Raw genomic sequence first — 19,323 nt, 5'->3', positions numbered from 1 at the left:
TCATGCGGGTCGCGTTGGTGAGGAGGAGACCGATTTCAGAGGTTTCGATGCCAATTCCCATGGGAGTTGGTAAGTCTCGGCGGGTCAGGTGCAACTCATTCTTCCCTCCTGACCATTCCGGTCTGAGGGGCGGGGGGGGTGGTTTAACGGCAGGTAAAAGGGGTTTTTGGCCCTGCGGCACAGGAGCTCACGGCAGCCACATCTGTTTCAGTCCGCCGCTTGGCTGCTTTCAATTTTTAACAATGTTCATAAACTGGTTGAAGCTCTCTGGTCTGGGCTCAGTTGGCAAACCGCATGGTCCACACATTACATACAGGTTGCGCAACCAGGTGCCCTATACCCACCTTTCATGGGTTCTCCTCAATTCACTTTTCACTTTAAGCGCTTTCCTACAATTCATTCACTCAGTGTTGCAATGTATTTCCCAAAGCTTGGAGACCTTTGACACAGGATCGCTCCGTTGTTTCGTTTACTTTTCTTTCTGTTCATATGACTTTAAATGTTCAATATGCTGATCTAGGACTTTCACGAACGTGCATTCATTCGTGCACAATCCCTTTGTTTCTGTACCTTTTAAATATTCGGTTTACTTCATGAGCGTGCTCTCTCTCACAAATGTTAATTGTTACTTTGTATTTCACTCCCACTTCAAAGTTCATTAATCTGCGCACTGAGTTGGAAACTCAAAACTCTCTGTAAAGGCTCTTCAAGTAACACAGAATGCAGTCTTCTCTGTTTAAACCATGGCTCTGTCCTCCGCTAATCAGACACTCCTCGGTCGGCCTCTCACCACAGGGAATCGAGCAACTTGAGCAGCCAGGAAAGGGGTAGCTTCTGCACACTGCTCCGTTCTTCCGGCACCTTCTGCTCCTCGCCAGCTCTGTTCCTTCGCCAGGCTTCACTGGACTCACCTCTTTTACAACTCCCGGTGTCTCAGCTTCCTGCTTCTACACAACCCCCAACTGCACATGTCTGTTTGCTCCCTTTATCTGTCTTGGCTCTCTGCTTTTATACACCTGGGCTCTATTAAGGTCTCCAGGTGTACGTCCTTTGCCTTTCTTGCCTGTCCTTGTTTACACAAATCAATAGGACATGCCTGACCTGCAATGTGTGATTCTTGCATACCTCTCTTGCTCGTCCCAGCACTAAAGTGGTGTTTGCTTTAGGAAGTGTACACTCTTCTTAGTCTCTTCTTCCTCGTCCCAGTACTTGGCCAAAATGAATAGGGAAGGATGGGATAGGGTTGGCAATAGCCCATGAAGGCTGAAGATACCTGGGTAGTAGGTGTGAGAATGCCCTCAGGTTTCTCAGTGTCCACAAAGGCACTGAACTGAGAGTATATTTCCACAAGGGTTATTTAAAGTTTTTAAGGCTTTGGCCTAAATTAGAAACAAAAAGATGACAACTTAAATCTGAACGTCTCTGGTTTCTCCAAAGCATTGTCTGGTTATTCAGACTTTGGGTCAGCCTTTTTTCTTTCATGGCCATATCTGTAGTAGGCTTTAGATATGGTGGCATGATGCCCTCCCAGTTCATCTTTGCCAGAATGAGGATCTGCTGGCTGGAATTAGGTGTTGAGTCAGAGAAGGTCACCCTAGAATGCCAGAGTCGCCAGCAGTAGCCACCCCCAAGTTCCCATTGGCTTGCTCCTAGGCTTTCAACGCCTCCACTTCACAGGGTCCCTGTTCTTTGGGCCATCAGCCCACTCTCTTCCTCCTCACTATTTCGCCACTTGCCCATTCCTATGGGGCTTAGTCTACTCTCACCTTCATGTCCTCTCTGTATACTGGCTTCACTTGCACCTCCTTGATACAATATGTGTCCTACTGCCCAGTCCAGACTTCTCCTTTTTGGGCTGGAGGTTTACCTCTTATCCCCGTACAGCATTTGTCTTCTCAGGCCCTGTTTTGTCCTCTCCTCCTATTTTTTCTGTACTCCCCCTGTTTACTTCCTTGCCACATCCTTGTGCTCTTACTCCTTCTTTTCTCCAGCACCAAATTTCCCACCGCCTCTTCCATTCTCCGCTTTATGTTTCCGTCTTCCTTTTGACTCCCTCCTTCCTGTTAACAAGCCTTCCTGATATTGGTCTTCCCATCACGTTCCAAACCTGTTCCACTAACTTCCTGCCTCCTTATCTCCTCACTCTCCTGCCTCTTTTCTCAAATCTCTCTTCAAGCCACCTTCCTCAGTGCTCATTCTCCAAATGCCTAATCTGCTCTTGCTTGACCTCACCCTTCTGCATGGCCTGTTTACTGGCAACCTAAGTAGTCTTTTGGTTTACCATGGCGATATTAGTAATGTGTGACTAGTGGAATGACAGAACAGGATTGTGTCTGTGTTTTTTTTTTTCCTCAGAGGCACGTTCCGCAGACTGGAAGTATGTATGGGGATCACCATATTGTACTTCTTAGTCCAGCTTCACTGCGCAGAGCAGTTTTCTTGTGCTGACTCTCCCTCTCGCTACAGCAGCTCGCTCTCTTGTGTCCATGAAACAAAAGGAATGTCTTCTCCACACACAGAGAACTTGCAAGGTAATAATTAGCAGGGGCGATTGCTCTTGCTCGCAAACTCCAATCCCCTGCACCAAAGAACAGGGACATTTTCCTACGAGACTGGGGCCACGTTTGAGAATTAAGTTTTTACTGTTTTGGGCAGCATTTATTTTTGGGCAGAGATCAGCACATTATCCAGAGGTGGACATTGCTGCAATAGCTGACAGCAACACTGAGGAGATAGTCTTCATATCAGCTCTAGCATTGGGAACGCAGCAAAGGAGATGTCAACCACGCTGCAAAGTGACGATCAGTGTTGATCGATAAGAGGCGTATAAGTCAATGTCATGCCCATCACACAATACACCCTGATACGACCAATGGCAAGGCTCACATCGCCGAAGATGAGCAAGCTTTCAAACAGCCTAAGGCGTAGCTGGCGGACGAAACAAAGACCGCGTTCTTCGATCCCAAGAAATCTATGAAGATATGGGTCGCAGCGAGCACTCCTGGGGCTCCGGGCAGTACTGGTGCAGACCTGAAGGGATGGAGTGTACACGGGCAGTGCTGGTGCAGACCTAAAGGGATGGAGTGTACATGCCCGTGGTTTATGGGAGTAAGGTATTGTGGCCCACAGAAAAACGCTACTCACAGATCGAGAGGGAGGCGCTGATGGTATGGGGGTGCACCCACTTTCACCTGTATATATTTGGGCACCCCATTGCAGTTGTGACAGGCCACAAGCTGTTGCTGGCAATATATGATATTTTTTGTATATCGTGTCTATACACGATCTTACTAGGCCCGGTGACATTGAGATCATGCAAGTGCTGGGGGGAGGGAAGGGAAGAAGTGCCAGGGGACAGTGAGGAGGAGCAAGTGAAAGACATAGGATCAAACATTGAAAAACAGGAAGTGCGGCCAGCAGGTGACAGTGCAAGGGTTAAGTGCTGAAAACAGGTGATGGATAAGTGCAAGTATGGGGGGGTTGTAAGGTTGCAGATATAGCCCCAAGTGCAGGGTTGCCCTAGGGCAGTGCAGGTATGCAACTGGGAGGGCAGGAGCCCTACCTGTGGTACAGAGGGTAGCCATGTAACCAGTGCAGTACCAAACAGGAGATCAGCAGGGTAGCAGACGAGAGAAGGCAGAAGCAAAGATGAAAGTCTTGAGCAGCTTCTGGAACCGGAAATGGTTCTGCTCAAGTTTCAGAGAGACAGGGAGGATGTTCCAGAGGGAGGCGCAAGCGGAAGAGAGAGATCTGCCCCCAACTCATTGCTTGGAAAAGCAACTGACACTCAAGGAGTTGGAGGTGGAGGAGCGAAGTGCTGAGTAGGAAGATACTTCAGAAGACAAAGCGGTAGATATTTTGGTCCCAGGCCCCATTAGGCCTTGTGGACAATGCAAAGGGTCTTGAACTTGATCCTTGCAGCCACTGTGAGCAAATGGAGAGCGGTCAGTGCAGGAGAGACGCGATCCCCGGGCTTGAGGTTAAGGACAAGTCTCGCAGTCCTGTTCTGGATGAGTTGCAGAGGACATAGAGTAGAGGCAGGAAGATTTAAAAGGAGGCTGTTAGAGTAGTCAAGCCTAGAGAGAACCAGAGCTCTAGATACAGTGAGCTTCTGGGAAAAGAGAGGAAAGGAAGAATACCTCTGAGGAGGTGCAGTTGATAGTTCGACTTTTTAGAGATGTCAGAAATGTGAGGAGAGAAGGAAAGAGAGGAGTCAAAGATAACCCTGAGGTTCTTAGCCTCAGAGGTGGGAGCAGGAGGAGGGCCAAGGGAGGCAGGCAGGCCAGAACGTGACGAGAAGGAGGGGTGCAGGTGCGCCAATGAGGAGGATCTCTGTCTTGCTTGCATTCAGACAGAGATCATTGGCGGCCAGTGCACCACTCCTGGATTGCAGTCAGACAATCTGGGGTGAGAGAGGGAAAAGAGGCGGCACAGGGGAGCCTGAAGGCGCGCTGGTTGTCATCCGCATAGCACTGGAAATCGGAGCAGAGAGCAGTAATGTGGTGGGCGAGAGTTGCCAGGTATTGGTTGAACAACTAGGGAGAAAGGTTAGACCCCTAGGGAACACCAGAGGTGGAGAGAGAGAGAGAGGAGAGGAAGGACCCAAGTTGGACCTGGGAGGGTCGGTCAGAGAGGAAAGAAGTCAGCCAGGCCAGAGTCTGGGCAGTGATACCCAGGTTATCACAGAGCCGGTTGAGCTGGATGGCATGGTTGACCGTATCAAAGGCAGAAGAGAAAGCAGGATGAGGACAGACGGGAGATTAGAATCAAGGTTAGAGAGCAGGTCTTCACGGGTGTTCAAGAGAGCAGTTTCCGTGCTTCTGGCTGCTGTGAAGCCAGAATGATGGTCATGGAGACAACCAACAGATCCAGTGTGAAGATTTAGCTGGGAGATGGCCAGCTTTTCCAGGCGTTTGCCCAGGAAGGGAGTGAAAGAGATCGAGCTGTAGTAAGCCGGAAGGGAGGGGTCTGCTGAGGGTTTTTTGAGAAGAGGGTGCAAAAGAGTGCTTCAGGGGGAAGGGGATATTGAGGCTGCAGTAGCAGATGTTACAATTTCAAGAATTATGGAGTCATGCTCCACTTTCAGCCATGTATCAGCAACCCTGCAAATTACCTCTCAAGACACCTCATTACCCAATGGCCAGATACGGGCATGAAAACCAGGAGGTCGGTGCACAGGTATGTATGGTGACCCACATGACAGCACTGAAGCACCTGACGCTGTCAGCATGGAGGGGATGATGACAGTATCGAGCAACTCAACAGTGGTCTATGGAGATCGCCTCCTGGGGAACAGGACCGGTACTCTGCCGACACCAAGGCTGTTCATGGCAGGCCTGTGGAGAGTGAGAGCAGAGTTGTCGTTGGGGGCAGAGGACGTCCTGCTGTCAGGGTCCAGACTAGTGAGGCCGCCTTCACTTAGGTGTATTTATACAGCGCACATACGCCTGAGGGCATCTTGATGCTAGATACCATGTGTACTGGAGATAGCGCAAACAAGCCACCAGAGAGCCACGAAAACCAATGTGAGGCTAAGGAGAAGGTCTGGTTCACAGACATGGAGAAACAGGTGGAGGAGTTTCTTTTTTTTAAAATTGTATTTGGTTCATCAAATAACTTTAACACTCTTAAGACAAAAATTAGAAAAAATATATAATAAAACATTCAGTTTACATACACAATTTCTTCGTAAATAAAACAGAATAAAGCATGTAGAACTTTTCTTAAACAGATTTTCTGTAGTAGTTTCTAGCCAGGTGGACATGGTGCCAAGCGTCGAACCTGCCAACAAAAGCACCTCGATTCGAGTCACCAGCAAAGGCCACAATCCTGTGGCAGGCGGCGAGTGTGGACTTTGGCATGATCCAACACGACAAGCACTACTTGGTGCTACTGGATGAATTCTCAAGGTTTCCAGAGGTACAATTCATATGGTCCATAGTGGCCGACTGCGTCATCTCAGTGTTACAGGACATCTTTGCCAGGCACAGGATGCTGCCGGACTCAATAAGGTCAGACAATGGAGCACCATCTCCAGGACAGCCCTTGTGGGGATTCGCGGAAGCACTGGGAACGAAACCCATCAGGATTATACCCTGCTGGCTGAGGGCAAGTGGCAATGCTTCATGCGAACTCTCAAAAAGGTGTTTCGCATCGCAGTACAAGAGGGATCGGCTCTGGTAACATTCATGACGGCCTGTTGTTAAGTCCACAAGATGCCATTTATTTAAGTTACAAATGTTATAAGGCCCTCCTGCAGTGGTTATCCTGGCAACTGCCAGCAGCTCCATGGGCTGAGTCCTTTATACCCTTAGTTCGAACGAAGATCAAGGGTGGAAAAAATCCTTGCACTGACTATTACTCCCAGCAATCAATTCCCTGATATTGGCAGTGGAAATCTGTCCACCACCACACTTGTGTTAAGGGCTCTAAGATCTACACATAATCGAACTGCTCCACTTTGTTTTCTTACCACTACCACAGGGACACACCACTCTGAAGTTACCACAGGCGCAATTAAATATTCACATACCAGTGTTTTGATTTATTTTGAGACTTTATCCCTCAATGCCAAAGGTATACATCTGCGCTTTGATACTATGGGGTTCATCTCCTCCTTCAACTTTATCTTTTGTATATAAGCTTTTAGGTAACCCAGGATTCTCTGCAGGATAAAGACGGGAGCTCTGTCAATACACCTCCTCACTCCATGCACACAGCCAACGCCCCCTGTAATTTACCACATAACCACTGTATATGATCCCATCTGGGACCACCGGATAGCACTTATATAGTCTTTTGGGGGTGAGGTGCCACTGCATCATGACCTTAATCCACATCTCTGACCTGCACCGCCCTGGTCAGTTTGGGTATATACACAACAACAATAAGGGCACCTGATTAACAACAAAGGGTGGTCTTAACTGTAAAATAAGGTATCCATTATATCACACAAGAACACTATATGAGAGCAAAAAACCAATTTTTTCGTACTGCTAATTTTCTTTTAGTTTAATGTGTATGTTACCTATGTCCCTAGGCGGGAGAACATCCTGCCACTGTAGGGGGTCCCTGTCCCTGGGTCGGAGGTGGTGCACTGCCAATCTAATAGGAAAGAGAAGAGGGTAGCTGTCACTGCACCTACAATGTATCCAGTTACAGCATTTCTCAACAGATAAAAAGGTTCAACCAAATCTGCCTTGCTTCCATGGACATGAAAATGGACATTTCATGGAGGAGGTATTTCCTTATTGTAATTGTTATTCGTCTTACAATGAGTCTGTGCAGACCAGGTGGTAATGCGTGGTTTAACACAACATTAAAAATATAAGATACAATTCCAGTGATTCAAGAAATAAAGGAATGTAGAAGTTAAATGATTATGAAAAAAGGGTGTGTGTGTCAAGGGACCTATTATTTCATATGGGCTAGTTACCCTATTTCTAAATGTTTTTTTTCATTTTTGACACCAATAGAGGTTGGCAAGAGAAACCAATTAAAAGGAGATACTGTGTACTCCGTTATAGATTGGTCAATTAAATCCTGTATCCTGTCTTTCCTTAAGGGAAATCGTGCTTCCAAGTGGTCGACTGGTTTCTGTGACAGGCTGGTTCTAGTCATCTTCAGGACCTGTCGTTTGGGTGCGTCTGGTGAGATCGCCTTGTCCATCAGATATGGCGATGTTACCACATCCAACCTTGATCCCATATGTGATGTGAATCCATTTGGACAGTGTTTACTGATGCATTCCGGTTCTCTACTCGTGGTAAGACACTTTGCGGATGTGGTGGTTCACGGCCGGATCCCTGTGACTTCGGGTGTGTTCCTGCCGGTGTGTAGTGCTGCAGCAGTCTGACTCGCGCTGTAAGTACAACAATGCAGTTTGGGTATATACCCCCGCTGGCGTTCCCATTGTAGCGTAAGGTGGTTTCCCATCGTAGCGTATACGGCCACTTTACTGCCCCAGTGGATTGGAGAATATCTTATACAGTGCTGCTATCATGTGTGTCTCATCCTGAGTTGTTACATATTTTTCGAAGGGGGTGAGCTCTCTGGTTGCAGCTTTCATCACCTCTGGGTTTTTAAGCCAAAGCACCATTTCAAAGTACCTAAATCTTTCCCCTTCTCCTAGCTCGAAGTGTTGCTTACAATATAAATAAGACTTGACGTCCTAGCCCTCCACCATATCCCTCAGCTTGTGGCATCCCGCAGCTTCCCACCTGGAAAAAGTGCCTACCTCCTGTCCTCGGGCAAATTGCGGGTTCCTAAATAATGTGTCAGCGGTGACGGAAAGGTTGTCCGCCCCACCATCCGAACCAGGTTGTCGGACATCTCCTCCCATTAGCGTAGTGATTCTGCTCACATACATATTCGTAGGCCTATCCCCTCTGGGGCAACACGTATTTCTTCCAGAGACTTCTCTACCACTGCTCTATCCATCTGCCTCCATATCTTACCCTGACCTCCATTAAACCAATACCGAACTACCCGGATTTGGGCCACCAAATAATAGAGACAGAAATTCGGCACCCATAGGCCACCCTTCTGAGTGGACGTCATTAGCAGCCTCATGGAGGTCTGCAGCTTCTTATTAGTCCAGATGAAACTACTCGTATGTTTTTGGAGAGCCTTAAAGGATTTTTGCGGAATGGGCACTCGGAGAGCCTGAAGATAGTAGGGAACCTTGGGGAGGATCATCATCTTCATGGTTTTTATTCTTCCCAGCCACAATATTGACAAGAGCCCCCAGTATAGCAGCAGCTGCCTCACCTTCTCCAGGAGTTGGCGGGTAATTGGCCCCATAGAGTGCATCAATAGTCCCCGTAAGGTGCATCTCCATGCACTTAATGCTGCCATTCGCCCAAACATACAGACTCTCTCCCTCAAGTTCTCCATCTGTCCTCCAGCAAAGTAAAATTGAGTATTTCTGATTTGTGTTCATTAATCTTCAAGCCTGCCACTGAGCTGAACTCCCCTAGCTCCTTAACAATCTCTGACAACTTTGTCTCTGTTTTTGTGATCACTAACAACTTGTCATCTGCAAATGTGATCACCTTATGCCCCCCACCATCTACGTCTGGGGTGGCTCTAATCCGGGCCAGGAGTGGTTCTAGGTGAACCGCGTACAAAAGTGGAGAAAGCGGGCACCCCTGTTATGTCCCCCAAGCAGTGGTCGAAGTGTACGAAAAGAAGTAGTGGAACTATGTTCCCTGCTGGCCTGCCCCTGCTCCCCACAAACCCCATTGCCACAACCCCTCCCACAAACAAATACACCTCCCCAAACACTTGCACCTGCTGTTTAAGGGAACCTTCGGTGCATTGCACTGAAAGTGAAGGTTTCAACTTCTTCCTACACTTTTATTTTAAAACAAAACCATCCTGGAAAGGTTTCTTTTTAAAATAAAAGTATAGGAGCTGTACAAGGTAATTTAAAAAAAAGTATAGGAGCACCGCTCCCGCTCACTTCGACCACTGCCCCTGAGAGACCTGTTTCCTGGGCTAGCCAGCAATTAATCGCCAGGCATAGGCTTAGGTCGAGATAGTTCGCTCTCAGCATCTTTAATAATTTGGCCCCAAATCTCATGGCTCCCAAGGTGTGGAATAGCAAGGACCATTCGATGCGGTCAAAAGCCTTCTCTGGATCTAAGGCCAATATCGCAGCCAGCATTTTGGTTAAGTTGGCTTTCTCAATTAGATGACATACCCTACATCTAAGGTCTGCCTCTGCTGGATAAACCTTGACTGATCCGGGCCAATCAGCTCGGGGAGCAACTTGTCTAAGCGGGACGCAAACATTTTCGTATTAATCTTTGCATCTATGTCAATTAGGGCAATGGGGGCGATATGACCCGCACAACATGATGTCCTTGTTGGGTTTCAGGAGCAGTACCACTTTAGCTTCCTCCATAGATGGGGCTATGCGGCCGGTCCTCCAAAGGAATTAGAAAGTGGCACCACCACCAGGATCAATACCTCCCTGAACACTTTGTACAAACTCCTGATGTAGCCATCTGGCCCTGGGGCTTTACTACTCGGCAGTGCCATAATTACTGACCTCACCTCAGGGGTGGTGTCCCCCTCTATCTCCTTCCTTTCCCCGGCGTAATCAGTCGTAGGGGGAATGTCGCCAAATAGTCCCCATGGGCCACCACCCCGGGCGAGTCGGAAGAGTTAACTCTGAATAAAATTTGGTGAAGGCCTCAATGATGTTCTCATTTGAGGAACTCTCCCCCTCTGCCTTGTTTTAATTTTCAGTATGGTCCTGGGTGCTTCCTTTTTCCTCACCTGTCACTCTAATAATTTATCGGCCTTGTTTGCCTTAATGTAATACTTTTGTTGCAAATACAGGAGGGCTTGTTCAGCCCTCTTGGTTTAGAGTACCTCTAGTTGGCCCTTGATCAGCCTGTATTCCCTCCTGACTGCACTTCCCGCTCCCCCATCCATATGGGCCATTGCCTTGTTGAGACAGTCTTCTAGGTCCGCCTGCGTCTGATGTAGCTGTTTGCCTCTCGAGGTTTTTCTCTTGATAAACTCTCCCCTCATTGTAGCCTTAAAAGCATGCCATACTATCTGTTCTTCCACCCCCTGCGAGCTGTTGTGAAGAATTCCCTAATCCTATCCCTCAGGTCTTTGCAAATCAAATTTTAACATTCTAAAGAGTCGGGAAACCTCCAAATCCATAGCCCTGCCCCTCCCCCCAACCTCCCTCCTTCGGACTAATGTGACACTTATGGGCGCATGATCTGACGGCTATTGCTCCCAGATCTATCCCCTTCGTTTGTCTCAAGAGGGTATGAAATACCCTAATGTAATCAATCCTCGAGACAGACCTCTGAACGTGGGAGTAAAACATGTACTACTTTCTTCCCTGTGTTCTTCCCTCCAGACGTCCACAAGGGCTTACTGATTCATGCACTCTTCTGTCCGTTTGGAAGGGGCTACTTGGTTATGATTGATCCTAGCACTTCTATCTTTGTCTGGATCCCAAGCCAGGTTGAGTCCCCTGTAAGGATAACCCTCCCCTTTGTGAATTGCTCCTGCTTGGCCTTAAAGGACCGCAGGAACCCATCCTGCCCAGTGTTGGGCCCGTATACTGACCCCACTGTAAAAGCCTTACTTTCCCATCTAATGGTCACCATTATGAATCTACCCTTGGGGTCCTTTAATGTTTCTGTGATGTGAAATCACGGTTGTGCACAGAAAGCCAACAGCACCCCACCTTTTTTCCCTTGGCATTGGCCTGAACCAGTAGGGGGCGCACCCTTTGGTTTTAAGTTTTTTGTCTGTCAGCCTTTTGAATGAGTCTCCAGCAGTGCCTTCCACTCTGGCCTTTCCCGTCCCAGGAAGTGCTCAACCTTTCTTTTGTCTGGGAAATTGAGCCCCCAGACATTAAGAGGGACCAACCTGAATTCTAAGTTACTGCTTCCGCCTACCTGAACCAAGACTCCTTACTTGATCAGCTGTCCCGGTTCCTTCCTCCCAAACTCCAGACCCCCCCCACCCCCCCAAACACCCTTCCCCAACAAACCCCGGCTATGCTCAACCATCCTAGAGATATCCCAGACATTTGGCCATGGGTATTGAGCCATCGAGACCCTCCAGAGGTAAACACTACCGGTACCCTAAGACTCATGAAGCAACCTCATGATGAACAAACCCTCCTCCACCTCCGTCCTGAACGCCTCGCATTCCCCCCTCCTCCCCCCAGCCACCCTCGGTATAACACTTAAGTCCTCCCAGGTTATCCCCTCCGTGGGCCCCCCCACCCCAAGGCTTCCACTGCTACCTCCTCAAATGTGCCTTCTTTGCCTCCTTTTCCAGGTGTCTTTCCCAAACCACTCTGGCCCTTTTTTTCTGGCCCTTCTCATGTACCCACGTCCATTCCCACAGTTTCTTCTTAGTGGGTTCCCCCTTCAGCTTCTGAAATAGGTGCTCGACGGCGTCCTCCAGTTTCAGAATGTTCAACCCTTCTTCACAGGTGGTAACCCAATGCCGTCTTCCTTCCCATGAGAACATCAGACCAAACGGGAAGGTCCATTTACATTTCACCTGGGCTTTCACCGGGCCCTGACCACCGGGCCCATCAGCCGCCTCTTAACCAGAGTTGGCTGCACCAAATCCTAGTATAACTGGATTTCTGCTCCATTTATCTTGATCGGGTCAGCGCTCCTTGCGTCAATTAATATACTCTCGTTTTGCCTATATTGCTGTAAGGTCACCACCACATCCCGGTATCAGGTAATATTGTCCACATAAATAATGTTGCCATACATATAGTCGCCGATAAACAGCATAGGCAACATTATTTATGGAGACAATATGTGGGGTAAATGGTTGTGGAGGTGTCCCTTGCTCCATTAAAAAAAAAAATGTGGGGCTTCCGGTGGTGTCCACCGCAGGGTCCATATGATAATGTTGCCGCAAAAAAGGAGCCATTCTTGCATGGCAACATTTTTGATGGGACATTATCACACGGAACCCACATCCCTTGGCCTGGCTCCAAGTTCTCCTCTTAGGGCCCCACTCTGTGCACACAGTCAAGTTGGATATCGGACCATTTCTCCAATTCCAGCACATATGCAAATATCTGCTGGGTAGCTTCTCGCAAGTCACTTGTGCGACACCCACTCTGACAGGCCTTTTATCCTTATTAGATCGTCTGGAGCGATTCTCAAGGTCCTCAGCCTACAATTTGAGATTTTGTGTGACTCTTGCAAGCTGCTCAACCAAGACGTCCGTCTTTCTGTTGTCCTTGACCAGGTCCTGAAGAGCGTTTTTCGCCGCGTCTGTCTATTCACCCAGGGCACAATGTCAGTTTTGGAGGGATTGGGTGAGTTCCGTCTGACTAATGCTTAACTGGGATGGCAGCGTCTCGGTAGTCTTCTCACTGAAGTCCTGGATGCATTGCCGGAAGTCTTATTTGGTTATCCCTTAATCACCTTGGGGGGACTTCCTACCCCGCTGATACACTTCCACCGGTAGCTCCTGATCTGCAGCCACATCATCCTCACTCTCATTCCTCTACAGCTTCTGTAGCTGACCTTCAGGGCCTTTCTTCAGGGGTTTTGGGGTGGCATGCACCTCCTTAGCTTTATTTCTCAACATCAGGGTAACACAAGAGGGGGAGAGAGCCTCTCTCGCCTTGCAGCACTATCCTTCTGTTGCTACCACTGCCCTGGTCCCTTCTTCCTCATCTCTTCCGTTGCTATTGCTGCCCCTCCATGGAAGCCCCTCTATAGCAGGCACCTCCTGGCCCCAGGCCTAGCCTTTCCCATTGATGGGGCCCGAGCTCCGTAACTTGCTCTCTCTTCTCCACCTGGGTGGAGGGCCTTCTGCCCCCAAGCAACCCCTTAACTTCTTGTCTTTGGGCTGGTTTCCCTGCCCTGCGGGTCCAGACTCCAATGACTCTGTCTTCCTACTCTGTAAAGATATAGTTCAGGCCCAGTCTGTGAATTTCTGCCATTTATGCCCCAAAAGGCGGGTCCTAGGCTAATGTACAGCATCCCCCACAGAGCCACTCCAGTTGCCCCGCTCTTGCAGTTGGCCTTTGGAGGAGCGGGCACACTAATTAGTGTTTCTGGTCTGGTGGCCATCCTGAAGTCCGGGTTGCCAGTTTTGAGCATACCTGATCTTATTAGAACCTGCCTACTCCTGCCAAAAAAATGAGGCAGGAGGGTAGGCCTAGAAGTTCCACAAAGATTTTCTATTCACTGCAAGCAAACTGCATGGCTGGAGTACCTTATATCAGGAGCTGAAGCATCACAGAGCACAATAGGAACTAGATTAAATAGGCTCTAGGGTGGTCACAAATCAGAGAGTAATAAGAAAACAAAGGTTATGATGGAGAAAATGTTGAGTCTGTGTGACAGGAGCAGGCAGAGCAATACATTGAAGAGTTTGGCTGGGCAGTCCTTACCTAGCTCATATTGAACATATCTGAATAATGTATTTAAATAGGTTTGGAAAAAAGATGTCACCTTTCCAGTGGCAGGCCCAATGCTAGAGTCATAAATCCACTTACAGGGGTTTTGCCTCCATACTTTGTCAATTTTTTCTTGTGTGCGGTTACAGAACTAAACATTGTTCTCCATTCAGGCCATGCCAGGATCGTGCCTGCCCTGCATGTGTTTTGATTTTAAAATTGGCTAGGCTTTAGGCTTTGCCACAATTGGGAAAAAGGCTATGGCCTTTGCTGCAGTGACCTTGAGCATTTTCTCCATACTATAGCTTCATAAATCCTTGTAGAGAAGATAATGTAGTTTGCTCTCACTAGTTTAACTTTCTATGCATGCTGTGCTGCTCTTTGATGGAACAGTATTCTCCTCCGTCACAGACAATCATGTATTGCTCTCCTTTCTCTTTTAGGCGCTGAATAAAAGTAAGAAGGCTCAGGTAAGATCCCAGTGATTTTTTTTATAACATGGCGGCACACGTTGTCCCCACCTTATACTGACTCAGTCTCGTATATTCTATGATCAGCATTATTGTTGTCCATAGGGTTCAGCAGTTCTTACCACTGGTACAGGGAAGGTTTAGACTCATTTGCTGAATGGGAAAGAGATTTAACGCATTGCAAGGGTTGTGGGGCGCATATTGTGCCTTCTGCACTGGGTTGAGACGGTTGAATTTTCAGATGAGAAATATTGCTTTTTTATCATTGGTGCCATTGGAAAGATGCGCTGGCTGGAATTCTCTTGATGGTTTTATTTATTTTCTCTATGCAGGAAGTTGATGCTCTCCTTAGTGAAAATGAGATGCTGCAGGGGAAACTACACAGCCAGGAGGATGACTTCCGGCTCCAGAACAGCACGCTCATGCAGGAACTGTCCAAGGTACTTGCCAAAAGCTCCTTCAATACAATGCTCTTATTGACTCCCTGGCATTCAGCGATCTTATTGGCCAACTGAATATCTTTCACCTTTAGAAATAGAAATGCAGTTATGTCAGGGCTCGTTATTGAGGTACACTATTATGAGAGGTCTGTTTCCATCCGTGTTTCTTTATTTGCAATAGCATTTAAATTGTTTAGTTTCAGCCCTCAACTCACTCAATAGAATGGCATATTGTCAGTGAGGCTCATTGGCACTTCTAGAAACACTGGTGTGGCATCTTGGATGGGAGCAGAGACAGAGCGAGAGGCGCAGGGCTGGGCAGAGGGGGGGCGAGAAGGGGCTACGCTGTCACCCATGAGTAACCTCACCCGTGAGAGCCCTAGCAGGCTGTGAGCCCCTGGCGGGTGGCTGTGCCTGCATGGGCTCCGCCAGGCACACCTGCACTAGCTCCCTATGCACTGAGACCCTGCGCCTAGCCCGGCTGCTGCCTGTGCCATGACTTCAGGCGGCTCGGGGTGGGGGCACAGCACCCCGCACTGTTGGCCCTAGGGAACTGGAGCACCCTTGTCTGAGCTCCCAGAGTAGGAGCATCTCTTTCACGGTCTTGGATGATTGTGCAGGACTTATTCTGGATCGCTCCGGACACCAGCCCTAAACTCTGGGACCGGTGGGGATTGACACAGCCAGTATCATGCCCACAAGAAGCCCATGCCCACCGTGAACGAGCGAGAGACGGAAAATCACATATCTCATGGAGACAGTTGACCAGAAGCTCCTTCTCGATCTGCGCGGTCTGGGGTTTGAGGCAAAAATTCAATGACTTTGTGTACGGATGAGCAGCCGCATATTGGAAATTACCGGCTTCTTAAAACCATTGGCAAGGGAAACTTTGCCAAAGTGAAACTGGCCAAACACATTCTCACGGGTAGAGAGGTAGCAGTCTCCGAAAGCTTTTCATGGAAGTGCGAATAATGAAAATTCTGAACCATCCGAACATAGTTAAATTATTTGAAGTTATTGAGACTGAAAAAACGTTGTACTTAATCATGGAGTATGCAAGTGGAGGTGAAGTATTTGACTACTTGGTTGCACATGGAAGAATGAAGGAAAAGGAAGCAAGGACAAAGTTCAGGCAAATCGTATCTCCAGTGCAGTATTGCCATCAGAAACATATTATCCTTAGGGATCTCAATGCTGAAAACCTTCTGTTGGATTCTGATATGAACATAAAAATAGCAGACTTTGGGTTCCGTAATGAGTTCACCTCTGGCAACAAGCTGGACACGTTTTGTGGCAGCCCACCATATGCTGCTCTGGAACTTTTCCAAGGCACGAAGTACGATGGCCTGGAAGTGGATGTGTGGAGTTTAAGGATCATCCTTTACACTCTAGTGAGTGGATCTCTACCTTTTGATAAACAAAACCTAACAGAACTAAGGGAACGAGTATTAAGAGGGAAGTACAGGATACCGTTCTACATGTCCACAGACTGTGAAAATCTTCTCAAACGTTTCCTGGTGCTGAACCCAACCAACAGAGGCACGCTGGAGCAAATTATGAAGGACCGATGGATCAACTCAGGACACGAAGATGATGAGCTCAAGCCTTTTGTCGAACCTCAGATGGATATCTCCGACCAGAAACTAATCGATATAATGATGGGAATGGGCTATTCAAAAGATGAAATCTAGGAATCTTTGAGCAAAATGAAGTATGATGAAATCACAGCAACATACTTGCTTTTGGGTCGAACATCCTCTGAGCTTGATGCAAGTGATTCAAGTTCCAGCAGCAATCTTTCACTCGCAAAGGTTGGGCCTAGCAGTGATCTCAACAACCGCACTGGACAGGCTCTCCATCACAAAGGTCCAAAGACTATCACTTCCAGCCAAAAACAAAGGCGCTAGAGTGATCATACTGGACTGGCTGTTCCTCCAGTTTTTGCATACCCAAAAAGAAGTCCTACAGGTACCACAGATAATGACCTCAAAGAGGACACCGGACAGCCTCGTAAACCTGCTATCAGCACTGTGGGAGGAAGAGGGGTTACGCCACAGAGTCCCATGCTCGGAAATGCAAATAATCCAAACAAGGCTGATATTCCAGTCCGCAAAAAAAGCTCTGTTGTTCCAAGCAACAATGCTACCTCTGGAGGAATGTCCCGCTGGAATACATACGTTTGCAGTGAACGGCCAGCCACAGACAGGCACTCTGTGATACAAAATGGAAACGACAAAAGCACTGTTTCTGATCAAAGAACTTCAGTTGCTTCCACTCACAGCATAAGCAGCTCAACAATGCCTGATCGTATTTGCTTCCTGAGAGGCACTGGCATTCGTAGCACTTTCCATGGGCAATCAAGAGAGCGACGTACTGCAACATACAATGGACCACCTGCGTCACCCAGCCTATCACATGAAGCCACACCTCTTTCACAGACTCGAAGGAGAGCATCTGCCAATCTTTTTAGTAAATTAACTTCAAAATTAACAAGGAGAAACATGTCATTCAGGTTAATCTAAAGTCGCAATATATCTGGTGGTCAGAAAGATGAAACCAAGGAGGCCAAGCCACGTTCCTTGCGATTTACTTGGTGTATGAAGACTACAAGCTCCATGGATCCCAATGACATGATGAAGGAAATTCGCAAAGTCATGGATGTCAATAACTGCGACTATGAGCAGAGGAAAAGTTTCTTGCTCTTCTGTGTCCATGGAGATGGTCATGCAGAAAGCCTTGTACAGTGGGAGATGGAGGTGGGCAAGCTCCCAAGACTGTCGCTTAACGGAGTTTGCTTCAAACGGATCTCGGGAACATCCATAGCCTTTAAAAACATTGCTTCGAAAATTCCCAACGAGTTAAAGCTGTAACAAAGACATTTGCCCTGTAAATTAGCATTTTCAAAGTCTTTTTTCAGGACACGGTTTGAAATGTAGGTGTAATAACTCTTGCATCTTCTGAATCAAGATATACAGTACACTATTATTGGGATGGATCTGAGCTGCTGCACTAGGAGGGAGCGTTTGGACCTTATTTTATATATACAAGTGCACTACAACATTAAACTTGCCTATCATGTACATTAGCTGTACCCGGTTTCGGTTGAACTTTTGATGGGTGGCATGAAACTCGTTATTGCACTTGAACACCCTTATATGCTTGTGTTTAAATTATATAAATATCCCAAAGAAAAACCCAAAAAAATGAAACACTGGTGTGACAACAAGTCTGTCGCAGAAAGTTCACATGCTCGGGCCTGCATAGCATCAACCCTTTAAAATTACAAACTTGTGGAGGACAAAGGCGAGGCAACCGAGGCGCCAAAAGTCCATGCATGACCATGCTGGTGCAAAGAGAGACGGTGAAATGCTATAAGACCAGGTTTTCGGGGTAGTAACCCAAAGACTCCAATGGAAGACCGTGAAGAGAGGTGGAGAGCAAAGGGGTGCTCTTTTCGACAAGTGGCTGCACAGGCAATGCCAGATCGTGGCTATGAAACATTGAAATTGGTACAAAAAAGAAGCAGTTGCAGGAGCAACTTGAGCAGTTTATCCAGCCATCCATGGTACAAAAACCCAGCTATGCAGCAGAGACTCTGTAGAGTCTAACGGAATAGGACAATGAGGAACAATCGTGTGGAATGGAGCCCAGAAGAGCGTGAAGTACTGTGCCTGAGAAAGAGCATGTGCACCAATTTAAAGGAGCAGAGGGTGACCCAGCCCAATGGTGACATTAAAGAAGACTAAAGTAACTAGTATGCAGGACCTGAATTAATGAGGCCTTTCAGAAATGCTGGGGACGTGTGTGTATATATTTTTGAGGCTCGTGGATATGCTTAGAATCACCTGCTGTGCATAGGCCGACATCTGGTGGTAGGCGCAGAGTTTAGCATTTTGTTTTCGAACTTTGACAATGGCCGTCGACTGGGCTTGTTTGTAATGATGTCCCTGTATGATGTGTATTGTACGCATGAACCTTCATGCGCCGAGGTCCCTCTGATTGTTTTTATTCCGCCATAGTGGTTGGTCGATCCGTGCAGAGTTTGTAGTAGTGCTACTAGATATATATTGCAGTTAAAAGTGATCAATATTAGACTGTTATCTCAACGGTCGTTCGATGAACAAGTCATCAGCGTTTTTTTGCGCACTTTGTCTTCTCAACGGCTGGCTGTGGCCTTCAACAGGCTTTGGCCACTGCAGTACGGAGGGTTTCAACATTCTCATACTTTCTTATAGAATGCCTCTTTCTGTTTTCTCTTCTTCTCACATTGGTCTTGCTGCCGTTACTTTTAAACATAATAATGGAAAGGACGCTCTTTAAGTTTGGTCCTTCCTGTAATAGGAAATTCCCTTGGAAAGACACACACCAAAAGTGTGATGATTGCCTTCTGCGTGATCACTTGGAACAGCGTTGCAAGTCCTGCAAACTCTTTAAACCTAAAACGTTTAAAAAGAGGTGTACCAAGCAGTGGGCGGCCCACGCCATGAGTCAT

General features: G+C 47.6%; 1 protein-coding gene and 1 pseudogene across 2 annotated transcripts in view; both read left to right on the top strand.

Annotated features, from left to right (window-relative positions):
- GRIPAP1 (GRIP1 associated protein 1) overlaps window positions 1-19,323 on the top strand; it is a 1,613,923-nt gene that overhangs the window by 144,286 nt on the left and 1,450,314 nt on the right. For both annotated transcript variants that reach the window (XM_069645489.1, XM_069645490.1), the window contains exons 4-5: window positions 14,365-14,391; window positions 14,724-14,831. In XM_069645489.1, coding sequence (XP_069501590.1) covers window positions 14,365-14,391; window positions 14,724-14,831 — 135 coding nt within the window. The remainder of the gene's footprint in view (window positions 1-14,364; window positions 14,392-14,723; window positions 14,832-19,323) is intronic.
- LOC138566024 (MAP/microtubule affinity-regulating kinase 3-like) lies at window positions 15,633-17,701 on the top strand (annotated as a pseudogene).

The sequence above is a fragment of the Ambystoma mexicanum genome, chromosome 2p (assembly GCF_040938575.1).
Source record: "Ambystoma mexicanum isolate Mex_15411 chromosome 2p, UKY_AmexF1_1, whole genome shotgun sequence".
Taxonomy (NCBI): Eukaryota; Metazoa; Chordata; class Amphibia; order Caudata; family Ambystomatidae; genus Ambystoma; species Ambystoma mexicanum.
Note: the sequence above shows the minus strand (reverse complement) of the source record. Positions and strands in the feature narration are given on the sequence as shown.